The 14,384-nt window shown below is 48.2% G+C and overlaps 1 protein-coding gene across 1 annotated transcript; it reads right to left on the minus strand.

Annotated features, from left to right (window-relative positions):
• Positions 1–271: 271 nt before the first annotated feature.
• Positions 272–13,697, minus strand: RP1L1 (RP1 like 1). The gene is made up of 4 exons (XM_029950457.1): positions 13,663–13,697; positions 10,254–10,881; positions 6,989–7,130; positions 272–5,415 (listed from the first exon to the last, which is right to left on the minus strand). Exons 2-4 carry the CDS (start codon positions 10,860–10,862, stop codon positions 272–274), a joined length of 5,895 nt encoding a protein of 1,964 aa, XP_029806317.1. The 5' UTR covers positions 10,863–10,881; positions 13,663–13,697.
• Positions 13,698–14,384: the final 687 nt, after the last annotated feature.

Consider the following 14,384-nt stretch of genomic DNA (forward strand, 5'->3'; position numbering starts at 1 on the left):
GCTGAAACAGGAAAATGGAAGGGTCCAGTGGCCCTCAAAGGGTATGTCTGAGATAAGTCTCCTTCACACCGTGCATGGGATTGGCCAGCAGGGCCTTGTGAAGCTCAGAATTTAGAACCCAGGAACAGCATGGTGTGGCCATGTCCTTGGCAAGTCCTGATCTTTCTCCATGCTCTCTACATCTGCAGGGGACTGAGCCATGTTCAGGTTTGTAGACAAAACACTAACTCGTGACCACCTTGCGCCTGGATCTTTAGAAATCTAAGTCATCTTAGCCAAAACCATCTGTCCTGTCCATGGTGAAGTTTTTTTTTTTAAACCTCATTTCTGTGGAAGAGGGACTTTCAACTACATTCTCAGCTTCTAGGCCAGAGGCCAAGCCTATCTCCTGCTCTGGAGTACTTGGGACAAAGGGGACCCCTTCTTGCTCAGAAGTGGAGCTTTCTGGAGACGTGCCTTTTCTCTCTGGACTGGGGACTCCCTTGGACTCATCTTCGATGCTCCTCATGTCTCTGTTTGAAGGCTTTTCTTCAGAGCCTTTCTGAGAGAGCTGAGAGCAGTTTCCTAGAGAAAATGTGCTGGAGGACGCAAGGCCTGCTTTCGAGTCTGACCTTTGGCAGGGGGCATCTCTACTTGGGGTAGAGAGCAGTGCTGGCTTCCCCTCTTGGTCTGGTCTACTGTTTCCAGAAGTTTCACCTTGTTGGCCCTGGTCCCAGACAACTTGCGAGCTACTTTCTTTCTCACCTCCACCTCCTCCCCCTGACTCTGGATTCCTTTCTCCTTCTGTAGTTACGGCACTATCGTTCTGTCCCTCTGGACTTTGGTCACCTCCTCCTGAGGCTTCACCTTCCAAACTGCCCTCAGCCCCAGAGCCCATCTCTGAGTTTTCTTCCTTCTCACCAGAGCCCTCCTCCTCCCTGCCTGCTCCTTCAGGGACACTGCTTTGCCCAGGATATGTTATCCCTTCTCCATTCTGAGCAACTTCATCGTCTTCTCTTACTTGGGGGTCTCCATCCCCATCAAGGGTCTGGCTGCTTTCATCCTCACCCCCCTCCTCTGTCCCAGGATCCTGGCCTAACCCCAATTCCAGGCCTCCATTGGACCCCTGAATAGTCCCTGTCCCTGAGGTGTCCCCCTGGAGCAGCTCCATCCCTCTCTTCTCTGGGACTGCCTCTGCTCCCTCCCCATTAGCACACCCTCCTTTCTTCTTTTGCAGAATGTGCTGCAAGTCAAAGGCCTTTTTGATGGGTGCGCTGGGTGCCCCCATTGTGTCTTTTGGGGATGTAGGGATCATTTTCTTCCTCATGCAGGCCTCACAGGGACAAAACTCCTCCCCCTCAGCCTCCCCAACCAGCCAGGTCCCCAGAGCTCCATGGAGGGTTGGCACATCCTCCACAGGGAAGGACAGGGGCCCCTGGCTTTGAGCCTGCTCTGAGAAAGCTGAGAGGTTGCGCAGACCCTGGAGGCGACGCCTGCGCTGCTCTGTCTGCAGGGACATTTCCCATCTGAGGGTTTCCCTCTCCAGCCCCAGCGTCCTCCCACCTGCCCGGCTCTGGATCTTGAGGACCTCTTTCTCAGTGCTAGCCTGGAGCCGCTGGCCCACGTCCTGCTGCAACTCTGCCACCATTTGGTCCAGGAGGTAATTGCTCTGGAGGCTCCAGCGGGCTCGGAGCTCGCCTGTGGCACTGGTGAGGTGGGCCATGAAGGCCTTCTCCATCCTCTTCAGCAACTTGGACACCCAGAGGGGGTCAGGGTCTGGGGACACTCTGCAGGCTGTAGAAGAGCTCTTCTCCCCAGACCCCTGGGAGTACCTGGCCTGGGTTTGCTCATGGCCTATCTCAGCTGTTTTGAGCAGCTTCTCCAAACCAGGCTCATTGCTGGGGCTACTCTGACTTTCACTGGCATCTGAATCCCTCCTGCTGAGGCTCTCAGGGGGCTCTGGTGGTTTCTCTCTTGTCCCTGGATGGCAAAGTGTACTGGAGGCAGGGTCTCCTCCTGCTTCCTCTTCCTGCACACTATTATTTTCCTGTGTACCTTCCCCATTGTCAGAGTCAGCCTCTGAAAATTCTTGTCCCATGACTCTTCCCTCTCCTGGAGATCCTTGGACACCCTCTCCTTGAAGTTCTGCTATTTCTTTTTCTTCTTCAATTTTCTCTAGTTGTACCTCCTCTTTTTGAATTGTGTTTTCAACTACTTGGTCCAGGTTACTGCCCAGCACCTGCTCCCCACTGTTTCTTTCTGCCTTGTCTTTCCTGGTGGCACAAACCCTTTCTTGGGAGTCTGAAGAGGTTGTAGAACCAATGGGCTGTTGGTTTTCTGGATCATCTTGGTTCTTGGAGGTTCTAGAATCAGGCCTCTGGGAGGGGATTTTCAAGGGCAGCTCTATCCCCTCAGGGACCAGGGTGCTGTCCATGGCACAGGGTCCACTGCCTTCCCCTGAGCCTCCAGAGCCACTGCCAACATCCACACCAGATGAGGACGTTGGTGTGAAGTCCTCAGGCATGACATGGGACCCAAGGCCTGGCAGAGCCTGGCACCAGCCAAGATCCCAGAGGCCTGAGTCCAGCTCACTTTGCCTGAGGCCACATCCTGGCCACAGGGACTGGAAGGTGCTCAAGAGTTCCTGGTACTGAGAAGAGTCTCTGAACCTCACTTTGTCAGTAGGAGACCCAAAGTCTTCATCAAAGAAGTGGAGCTCAGCAAGACAGGTGATAAGGGCCCGGGCAGAGTGGCTGAGCCTTCTACCCACTGTACTGGACACTTCAGGAAGACTGCTTGGCCGACCCTGCTTGGAGCCCATCAGCACTTTCATGATCTGTATGGAGGCAGAAACCTTGTGAGGAAGCACACGCTGGCCAACACCATAGTCCACAGCCATGCCTTTGTTTGATTCAGCCTCCTTGGGGGTTTCTGAAACTCCGCTACAAGGAAGACCCTCTCCTGACGTGGGATGAGCATCACCAGTCACTGGGAAGGCTCTGTCTGATTCTGCTTTCTCACTGGCAGCCCCTTCATGGGACAGTTGTCTGGTTGGAACTGGCTCCCCTAGACCCTTAAGGGAATGTTTGTCAGCAGGATCCTCCTTGGGGCCTTCTGGATCTTCCCCCACCACAACTATACTCTCATCCACCGTCTCACATTTCATGGGTATGGGCTCCTCAGGGATGTTGCTCAGCCACTCACGAACCACAGTATCTGGTGAAGCTCTGGGCAGGGCACCCAGGGCCATCCTGCCATCTTCTTGCTCCTCCAGACTTTCCCCTCCACCAACAGCCTTCCCTTGCAGCATTCTCCCAGTCCTGGGACCACAGCTGGAGCTGCCCCTTCTCCAGGCTCTGACTGCTTCCCTCATGGCCCCTGACTGAGAGCCCGGGGGCCGTGGGTGCCATACATCAAGCTTTTCCTCCCTTAGTTTCCCCCTATCTGGCCCCCAGCCAGTACCAGGGCTACTGCTTCCTGAAGGGTGTTTCTTGACAAAAGGCCATGTCCTCGGAGGAGTGGGACAGTACCTGTCACATACCAAGGAGACCTCAGAGAAGGGCCCCTGGCTGCCTGATGTTTGGTAGGTCTGCAGGGACTGAGTCTTCTCACCAGGGGTCCCGTCAAACAGGGATGTGCTGATTGGTGAGCAGCAGCAGCTTCGGTGGGCTTCTGGCATCCCTCCCTCAGACTCTCCAACTGGCAGAACTAAAGTCCAGGAAGGCTTGAGAAGGTCACCCCCTCCTTTTTTGTCCAGGCCATCAGCTGGGCTGCTCAAAAGGTCCGATGTGTTGGAAGGTGAGAAAGCTGGTGAGCATGCCCTGAACTCAGAGTGACCTTCAATCTCAGTAGAGGGAGAGTATGGGGGATTGAAATTGGAAGCACAGTCAGAATTGCTCACAGGGGTCATGAGAGCACTGCTAACCCCCTGTGCATCCTGGGAATGAAGTGAGGCAGAGGATGGAGGCCCTGCATCTTGGAAGGCCTGGTTCCTGGCACCAGGTGAGCTTCCAGAAAGGTGTGATGCTGGGCTATCTGGGCAGGCCCTGCCTCTGCTAGGAGGCCCTGGCACTTGTCTGGGCACAGCTGAGTCAAGCTGGCAATGGATGTCCCTTAGGTTGGGGCGCTGCCTGAGGTGGCCTATCCAGGCCCCTTGGCTATGGCTGGAAATGCTGGGTGAGGACACAGCCTTGGCTCGGTCCTTCTGCTTTCTTCTCCTGCCTGGGACTGAGGCACAGGCAGAAGGCAGAGAACAACTTTCTGCAGTATCCCCAGAGCCAGAATGATCTGAAACCAGCGGTGATCTCACCCCAGACATTCCCTTAGCCTCAGGGTACCTAGAACCTTGTCTACTCTCCTCTGCCTGTGAGTCCTTGTTCCTCAAAGATAGGGGACTCACTGCGGGAGGACTGGGGCCTTCCCTCTGAGTGGCCTTTGACCAGGAAGCAGTCATAACCCTTGTCTTGCTCAGGCAGCCCTGGTGCTGCTTTTCCCTTTCACTGGACTCCTCATGAGACCCAGCACTCCCTGAGGACCCACAAGGAGCACCTGCCATGTCTTGGCTCTGGGGTTTCAGGCAGCTATGAGGCTCCCTGTCCTGCCCTGTTCCTTGTGCACCTGGGCCTTTACTAGTCCTGGACATGCCACCAGCTTCCCGTCCTGCTTCTCTCTGGGAGACAGCCCCAGAGGCCACATGTAGGTCACAGCTGCCCACGCTGCCCTCTGGAGACCTGGAGCCACAGGAGGAGTTGGGCTCAGAGTCTTTGGGGGGCCTGTCACTGGAGTCAGGGCTGACACTGTCCTTGCTGCTCCTTTTCCTTCCAGTGACCCTTTGGTTCCAGAGCTTCCTGGAATGGGAGTGTTGGGTCAGCCTGGATCTCCTCTGAGATGCCATCTCCTCTTCCTGGGCCGAGTACAGGGGATTCATCCAGATCTCATAACTAGACCCTGGCTGCCACTGACCTCGTCCGAGGGCTTTCTCACATCCTGCCTCACAAGGCCCCAGTCTCTGTGCCCCAGGTTCTGAGGACCCCCCCAGGTGGCTCTCGCACACACAGTGGAGGGAATCCACCTCCCCCAGAACAGGGACCTCCCCACTGGCTGCTGTGAGGACACTGGCCCTCCTCACCCTCCTGGACCACAGGAGTGCATCCTCGCCAAGTAGGTGGAAGCGAACTTTCATCTCTATAGACAGGCTGCCATCCTGGTTCATGCAGACCTTTTTCTCAACATCATCACTAGCCACCAATGGGCCAAGCTGGGCGGGCGTGTCCTGAGGGTGTCTGTCAGGAGCAGGGCCCATCTGGGTGTGATGCAGGGACACTGGGGGGTCGCTGAGACCAGACTTCTCTGACAGCAAGGAAAACCGCCGTGGCCGACTGCCCGACCTGGGCCTTGAGTGGATCACACTCTGCTTGGCCTTTGGCCCCCAGCTTCCTGGCAACAATGAAAGTAAGAGAAAAGAGGAAAGAGAGTGAGCTACTAGGGGGAGCTTCAGAGTAGGAGAAAAAAGGCTGGTCATAAGTCTTTCATGACCTCAACACCCCTACCACCTTCCAAACCACAAAGTAAGGGTCGAAACCACTCTAGAATGAGTATCTAGTCTGCAGTTTGTGAACCACCAAAGCCTAGTGAGATGATATTGAACTCTGAATTCGATCTCAACTCTGCCACTTCTTCACTGTTTAGTTTTTGGCAGAGCCTCTTTACTGAGTGGTAAAATAAGAATAATGGTGGGTTTGTTTTGATGATGCAAGGCAGTGAATATAAAACTTTCTGGAGACCTTTTAGCACAAAGTAGGTTCTTGATAGATAGCAGAGTTGGCAGGCAGAGAAGCAGTGCCCAGAACTAATTCCTGGCCCTGCTTATGCCCACCCCCGACACAGGAAGCAAAATCAATAAGTTGCTGCATAGGTGCCTGACTGTAAACTGTAAAATGCTTTGCAATTATTAGGGGTGATTTATCATCCCAATACTCATCAAGCTTTGGGGTTGATAAATGATTGTAAGGAAGGACCTGGACACACAATAGCAAGTCCTGATAGTCAAGCCTGCACCCTAGCCATGAGAAGAGAAAAAAAGGGAGCCACTGAGAGAAGAAAGAAGTGATCTCAAGAAAGAATGAAGCCCTTAGTACTTTCTCATTTCATCTTTTGAACTACTGCATGACAAAAGGAAAAGGCTAGTGGGGGTTAAGCCTACAGCCAACAAAAGAATAGATCTCCCCACTTGAGTCCATTTGGACAGAAGGTTTTTCCAAGCTCTCCTCTTTCATAAGCACCTAATGAAACTGAGGGCTCCTCCAAACGGGTGTCTGTGGCTAATAGGTCTTTGTACCTTTAGCACCTGGCATGCACCGATCACCAAAACCATTATTGTCATTGTTTAACAGATTTTCACAAAGGATATTATTTTGTTTATTCACCAAATTTGCCCATTTCCATTCCAATAATATTGCTAAAATTTCAATCTGTGGTTTTTAATTCTACTTTTAAAATAATGTGTTTTTAAATAACAAGCCCTCAACTCTGGCACATAGTAAACTTTTGGAGAGATATATAGTTGGATGTATAGATTGATGAATGGATGCGTGATTGATGGTTATCATTAGTTTTAGTCCATTTGGCTTCCACTGTTGTCCAAGGAAGTCATGACTCTTGAAAGACGCAAATGCTGCATACCCACAGTCCATTGCCTCCATGTCATGCCTACCATGGTCTTTAATAAAGCTTATTTTAGATCCTAGAAACTTACAGTTCAAGATCTCCTAATTCTGTTTTCTTTAAATACCAGACCCATCTCTCTCATACACCAGTCAAATGTTCAACCCAATTAAGGTTGATGGTGGTAAGAAAAAGGAAAAATCAAGAATGACCTCAGACAACTGAGATACCCAAAAATTGGGGCCAAAAGGCATGTTTCTAAAATTGATAAAAAGGATATCTGGCCAGTACTGCTGAACCATTATCCAGTGCAAATAAAATTGGAGAAACTCCAAAACTAACTCACCAGTTTTGCTTCTAGTAGTCTGCCCAGATAAAGTTTCAATCCCATATCTTCTGGCATCTTCCATTGCCAGAGGTTTGAAAGACTCGTAACCAGCACATACTAGCACGGAGGGGCTGTGCAGCAGACCCTTCCAAGAGTCCACCTGAAGAAGGAGAGTGTTGAGTTAGGAAGCCTGGTTTGCAAAACCCACCTTCTGTCCAAGGAGACATTGCTAGAGGAAGAATTCCCTCACTCTGGCCTTTTCCTCATGTTTGCGCATCTCACCCCAGAATTCTGATTCAAGGGAAGAATCCTATCTACTTGTCATAATACTTCCATGACTAGCTGGGGGCTGAGGTCCTACCATTGTGACCTTCCTCTCTACCTGCACCTCTCCCTCCACCTGGTATGAAGCCTTTGGTTTAGGGGTTATTCTGGATGTCGTAGGTGGAAAACACTTTCAAGAAGTCTGTGGCTTATTTCCCTACTTACACTTGTACCCTCCAGAATATATTTCTTTTTTTTTTTTTTTAAGCAACCAAAGTAGAAGGTCCTCCAGCTACCCTATGGGGAGATCTGATTCACTACCTCACTCTTTTCCCACAAAGTTCTCTCCTGGGTCCAATCTGTGCTTTCCAGTATAATCTTGAGCCCATTGCTTCTACTTTCAACCCTTCTGGAGTGGAGAAGGACAGGCATGTTCTCTCTACTGGTAGTCATTCTCTTCCAGGCTCTTCCCAGGATTCCCTAGGCTCCTGCCCAGAGGCTTGTGTCGTCCTTTCCCACCCACCCCAGGACATCCTGGGCTAAGAGCCTAGCAGGCAACATTGCATTCCAGGAACCACATCCCTGTTTTTAGAAAAATTTCATGTGGGCCTGAGGCCCCTGCATATGTGAGAATTTGCACTATTTATGACATTATATTGTAATTGGCAGTGTTGGAAGATTTAGTTTCATCTTTGAAGGGCTATATCTGTTCTTTTTTATTTTCTCAAATTAGAAGGGTATGTTCATTAATAAGGAAATGAAAGAAAAAAAAAGACTTCTTGCATCCTCTCTCCACAAATGACATAAAATTAGCTATACACCAGGTCTTTCGACTTAGTTAACTAGAAGTTTGTTTCAAACTACTAGATACATTTCTTGGTTGATTTAGGGCTCTAGTCCATCACAAAAATACAAACATGACCCAAGTCTGTCAATTTATAGATGCAGGCATGCTTCTAGGAAATAAGACTTTTCTAAGGGGAAAAAATAATTGAGGGCTAAATGATGCTCCCATTCTGGAAAGAGGCTGAGGTTTAACATCCACACACAAAAAGAGAGTTATTGAGAGTGTTCATCCAGTTAAGGACCTGAAAACTGTAGTTATGACCCAGCCTGTGCTGGGGAGCAACGAGATCCTTTTGTTTACAGAAACTCTTAATAGTTCTGCAATAAGTCTATACGAAATTACACTAATATTTTTTTCTCCAACTAACTTATGTTTGTACCTGCTCTCTCCCTCTTAACTTTCCCAATAAACTGTAGCTCATTGAAGGTAGGGACCTAGACTTATTTCTCTGTGTATTCTGCATGAAGCATATGCTAGTAGATCGCAATGTGCCATAATTTAAAAGTTTTCTTATGTGATGACTCTGAAATCATTAATGCTGACTCTATCATTTGCCAACCTTGCAACCATGAGCAAATCACTTAGCCTTTGTGCCTCAATTTTATTACCTATGCAAAGAAGATAATGACATTAACCTCTTAGGAGTTTTTGAGGTAGATGTCGTGTCCTAAATTAGCCAACCTCTATTTTACTCTTTCTGGTATAATTTCCAGTACTGCAGAGCATACAAAGTTCTACACACATTTCTTGGACTCCTTTCCAGCTATAATTCTAACCACGAAATAGTTCCCAATAATTAGATGCACTTGTACAAGGTATGGAAAATGACAGTGAAGTAGAAGCCATCTTTCTTTTGCTTTTGACTGTTGTCACATAACCATAATCACATTCAGCTGAGGTGCTAGAAGAGGGCAGAGGGAACACAAAATGGACAGTAGAAGGAAACCTAATACCATCAATGGCCTTGCAGTAGATGACTTAGTTTTCTTCACAGCTCTTATACGTGTGAACCAATTTTCTGTTTTGCCTTTTCCTCCATCTGGTACTTTATACAAGGTACTTTGGCGATTGTGGACTTGATAGTTAAATCTTAAGACAGAGGCTACAAAGGTGAACTCATGTCCAGAGGATGGGTAGTAGAGTTGTGATGTGACTCTGATGTGATATGGAGTTGGAGGCAGAGGTGCATATGTTCTGATTGTGAGAAAGACAGTTACATTCTTAGGTGAGAATATGTGGCTGTAGCTGTTGCTTATAAATTTAAGTGGTGGTGGAGTACTTATACAGGTGTCAAACAGTGACAGGATTAGATTATGGGGAGACTGTCGATTAGAGCCATCCACCTCCATCCCTCATCCTGCCCATCTACACTGCACATTTATGTCCTGCAGAGTCTGGAAAGGCAAAAATTATATTCACTAGCCTCCTTTACAGTTAGGGCTGTATGTAGATTGGGTTCTCCATCAATTAGATGCCCTTGATCAAGTTTGAGAAAGCAAGTGAGGCAGACACCATCTCTTCTCGATTCTTGTCACTGTGAAGCAAATGTGTGGGTATCAGAAGGCTACAGCAGCCCAGGCAGCAGTGGCTAGACTCGGCACCCCAGTGTTCCTGTGTGTCAAGTGTCATCATGAAGCTGTGACAGTTTCTTGATCCCAGCTTTATAAGCTTGGATGCCACTGCAAAGAACTACTCTTGAATTCAATAATTACAGTCACTTAAAGCAGACTAACTTACAGCTTCCTGCAGACTACTGGAAGCTATTCCTGTAGACCCGGCTTAGAGTTCATGCCTCCAACTGTTCAAAGATTTGAAAATCCCCTGATGGATGCCCGGTATTAGATCACGTTCTGCTAAAGGTACTTTGAGAAGTTTTCATGTTCTGCACTGAACTTTCATCGGAATAGGTGGGATTGGATAATAGAGGATTGGATGAGGAAATAATAAAGTATGCAAGGCCTGGTGCCTGGCACTTACTAAGTGCTCACTAAATGGTAGCCAGAATATGAATAATAATTAATGTATAACGGACTGCATGTCTCTATGCACCTTTAATTGGTAGCAGGGCAATCTGGGCTTCATTTTAAGGAATAACCTCCCCATTCCATCAAAGTATTTCTATCTGAGAGCTAGAGAACTTTTAAGAGGAAATATCATACCCAGACAGCCTACCTTTTCCCCGTTGGTTGTATACACCTGTTTCACAGGAAAGTGCAGAAGATCTGAGGCTTTGCTGAGAAAGGCTGTCAGGTTCCTTGTATTTCTGTGACTGAGAACCACTGTCTGTTGGAGTCTAGGGTCCCCATTCTTAATTAGCATTATCCTCCTTGGGGCCTTAGGACCCTTGCAGGAAGAGGATGTTCCTGGAGCCTCACTCCGGCTTTCAAAATCCCTTGACTGCTGAGCAAATAAGTTTCTCCCCTGTGTCCAGCCTGGCCCACTGGGTGTTTTGGGGGTCTTCTTGTCAGAGCAGAGGTAGCAGCCACCATCTTTCAGCTGTTCCAGGGCACTGAGGCCATGCAGGCCCCGGGGCGTAGTGACAGAGCGCACCCCAAAGGAGAGAGGCATGCGCTGAGAGAGCTCGTCCATCAGAGCACCAAAGCTCTTAAAAGCACGCTGGTCAACAGCCAAGCGAACCCCAGCAAACTGGGGATCCCCTCGCTTGAGGAAGGTTATCTTCTTGGCTGGCGTGATCTGGGTAACAGAGGGAGTCCGGGCCACAGAAGGGAGAAGGCACTCCCGGTGGCTCGGGGCCTGGGCATCTCTCAGGGTGCTGTTCATGGCGTAGAGGTCCAGGTAGCTGAGAGGGATCAGAGGAAGAGGAAAGTCAGAAAGTGTTCTGAGAGAGCTTACATTTCCTCTCTCTCCTTTATATAGAGGCACCTCCTGACTATCCCAAATTTGTTCCACTCAGCTACATGGCTATTCCATTTTGACTGGGATAGAAGGAATGCCAAAGGTTTGGCATCAGACAGATACAAATTCAAATCACAACTCTTTACTTGCTACCCAGAAGGTTAATGAAATAATCTGGGTCTAGGTGCTTCTCACCTGCCACATGAGCCATGTTCATTCTGCACAATGACTATAATGATTAACTGAGTTTACACACACAGACCACCTGGCATGGAGCAAGCATCAATAAATCCTTATTCCTTTCCTTCCTCTTGCAGTTTCTCTTACCCTCTTCTGCCCCCTTGAACTCCTTTAATACTGTAGAGCTTGTCTCCTAAGGAGATGGGTAAATAAAGAGAAGACTATATAACACAGGCATCAGAACATGGGATGAGCAGTCAGGACACCTGAGTACATTGCCTAGTCTCTTAGTGCAAGGTCTCATGTGTAATCCTGGGGGATTCCCAGCAATCTGGAGTCACATCTCCTAGGTGCCAGGCGAGCAGAATCCCTTGGTTGCAAATCGCTCTGAGATAGGAGTGTAAACAAGGAGACTTGTAAACCAAAGTGGATGTCACGATGTCTTTTCTTTATTATAATGTTATTATACTATATTGTAATGTTTTCATTAATGCAAAAAGAATGTCCCCCTTCCTTGCATTCCTCTAATATCTTTGGAAGATGTGTAATAAACCCTATGGGAGAGTACTTCAGCCCACTACATCGACATGGAAGATTGATGACTTAGCCCAGCCTTAATAAGATCAAGCCCATTCATCTAACTGTTCGTTTCTACTCCCACCTCAGGGGAACCCCCATTGTCTTGCCTGGAACCCTTGGAAAAGCCTCCCAAAGGCTCCCCCTGTCCAGATCTCCATGCTCTGTTCTGTGCACCTGCTGGTCAAGTTGTCCTGAAATTTAGTTTTTACCTAGACATTTCCTGTGCCCCAAATTCTTCAAATGATTCCCCAGTGTCTGCAGAAGCAGCTTGGGCCCTTTACCCCCACAATTAAAGGGCCTCTCAGACTTGCTTCTGGCTGCCCCTTGAGCCTCAGTTCCTATTTTTTTCCACTGAATTTCCTGAATTCTCCACTCCCATCAAGCTGTCTGGCTCAGAGGTTTTCCCTGAATGGCAGCCCCCATCCTTCTGTACCCTGCCTTGGCTTCCCCCCTTTGTGGAGTCTAGGGGAGACTAGGGCTCTGGGACAACCCCATTTTCAGTAAAGCTCCCCCTATATTTCCTATATTCCAGACCTGTATCCTTCCTGGCCAAGTACCCCAAGCCTGAGAGTCAAATCTGTACTGCCCGGGCCTCCACGCCCCACGCTTAACACAGATCAGGGGCCAGGAAATACATACTGATTAACACCAATATTTCATAGAGTCTCAGAACAATGCTCAATCCTGTCAGTAAGCTGACACTTGATGAATTATGATCAAGTAAGGAGTCTTCTTCACTTCCACGTGGTTCAGAACATAGCAAGATCCTCATAAATGTGCACACGGCAGGTAAACATGGTCTTCCCTGCTACAGCCATTAATCCTTCTTATGGCTCAGCAGGGTCCACATCTCCCTTTCTTACCTTTACTTTCTATTTATCCCTGTTCATCGTAGGTAAAGAACCATTCTCTCATTTTCAAAATCTTGGAGCACAAAAAAGGCTTATAATCCTCTCTCATCTGTGGTACAAACTTTGTAATTAGGTTCTTCAAACTCCTCCCTCCCAACTAATCCCTTTAAGCTGCTTTCTTAGACCTCCCACTAACATCCCTGCAGCGGCCATATGCTATTACCCAGGCGTGTCTTCTTGCAGGACTAACTTTTCTTCCCACTTGATTTCCATTTTCGCTTGTGATAATGCACAACGTCCTTGGCCCTTACAGAGGGACTGAGAGGGGCAAGGAGGGTCACTGTGTCTCCCCAGCATCATGTCCCCAAGGTGAGTGTTCCCCATTGTTACTGCATTCCTTTAATGTCACCATGCCCCTCAGTGTCACTGGGTCTCCTAGTATCACCATGTTCTCCAGAATTCTGCTCCTCCAAGGGCTCTTCTGCTCCTTGCAGCCTATTTCTGGGCAGAGAGGGCATCTCTGGAGGCCTCTGAGATAGCAACTCTACAGTAAGAAGGAGGGTCTTCAAGCAGAACCTGGCCTACCCCACAGGCAAAGACCCTTCTGTCACTCCTTGAGGACTCAGGCAAAAGTGTAAAAGCATATGTGGCTTTTACACATATGCTCAAGTGGCTGACTTTCCCTTTCTTCTGGCATTCTTCTAGAAAATAACATTTTTTTAATAAGAGTTCTCAATCTCCAGCCAGGTTTTTGAAACAAAAGGAGAAATGATCCTAAGTACCAAAGATCAAGCTAGCAGCAGTCATGGCTCACCATGAGGGCTCCTTCCCAGCATGAGACCAAGCACACAGCCCCGAGAGAAGCAGAGGGAACGCGGTGGTCATGCCCTGCTGAATGCACCTGCACTCAAATAACTGGCAAGATGCTGCATATAACTAGGTGGTTTGCACACATGCATAAACACACAGACACACACACATATGCACATACATGTGCATGCACACATACATATGCACATGTTAGAAAAAAATTTTTGGACCCAGGAGAATGAGCTGGAGGACCCAAGGTGGCCTAGATCTGTGGACTATGAAAGGTAAGGGCATATATGACTCACACTGCTCCTCACAGGAAGGTAAGGCTTGCTTTCCAGCCTCATTGATTGAAACAAACAGGTTCAACTTCATCTCTTGGCCAGTCTCTGAGAAGCATGACCTTCTCCTGCAGCTACAGGGAATGGAGAAGCAAATCTATTTTCTTTTTCAAGGAGGCTTAATGAACTTTTGATTCATTCACCTTCAAAACAACCTGGCCATACCAGGTTATTCATTCATTCAACCACCCATCTGTTCACTCATTTGTGTACCCATCAAAGATTTCTGAGCATCTATTGTATACCAGGATCCATGCTGGGTCCTGGAAATATGAAGATTGTGGAGACATTTCATGAACCTTCAAAAAGTTCACATTTTAGTGTGACAAGCAATGATGTTATTAAAATGCAACATAAAAATATTCTGAAATATATAGATATAGATATATTATACATAGGGTGTGACTGAAAGCAGATTAAGAGGAACAGCAAATCAGAGAAGACTTTCTGGCAGAGATGACATGGAGCCTCCTGAGCTGAGACCTAAAGAACAATTTAAGGATTAATCAGAGAAGGAAGAAGTTAGGACCAGCATGACAAATAGATATGGCTTTGGTGCCAACTCTGAACAACCAGGTGGGTAGTTGAAAGGACAAAGGAAAGCTTCCTGTGTGTTGTGATCAGCTAGCAATGTTGCCATGGCATCAGGGCATAGAAGGGCCAGAGAAGTACCAGACACTTGCCAT

This window comes from Suricata suricatta, chromosome 1, assembly GCF_006229205.1.
Source record: "Suricata suricatta isolate VVHF042 chromosome 1, meerkat_22Aug2017_6uvM2_HiC, whole genome shotgun sequence".
NCBI classification, from domain to species: Eukaryota; Metazoa; Chordata; class Mammalia; order Carnivora; family Herpestidae; genus Suricata; species Suricata suricatta.

Excerpts from the sequence above, each read along its gene's own strand:
- RP1L1 (XM_029950457.1), bottom strand. The coding sequence starts at position 10,862 with ATGAACAGCACCCTGAGAGATGCCCAGGCCCCGAGCCACCGGGAGTGC. Across the intron at positions 7,131-10,253 it reads ATACAACCAACGGGGAAAAG|GTGGACTCTTGGAAGGGTCT; the intron begins GTAGGCTGTCTG and ends CTCCTTCTTCAG. Across the intron at positions 5,416-6,988 it reads GACTACTAGAAGCAAAACTG|GAAGCTGGGGGCCAAAGGCC; the intron begins GTGAGTTAGTTT and ends CATTGTTGCCAG.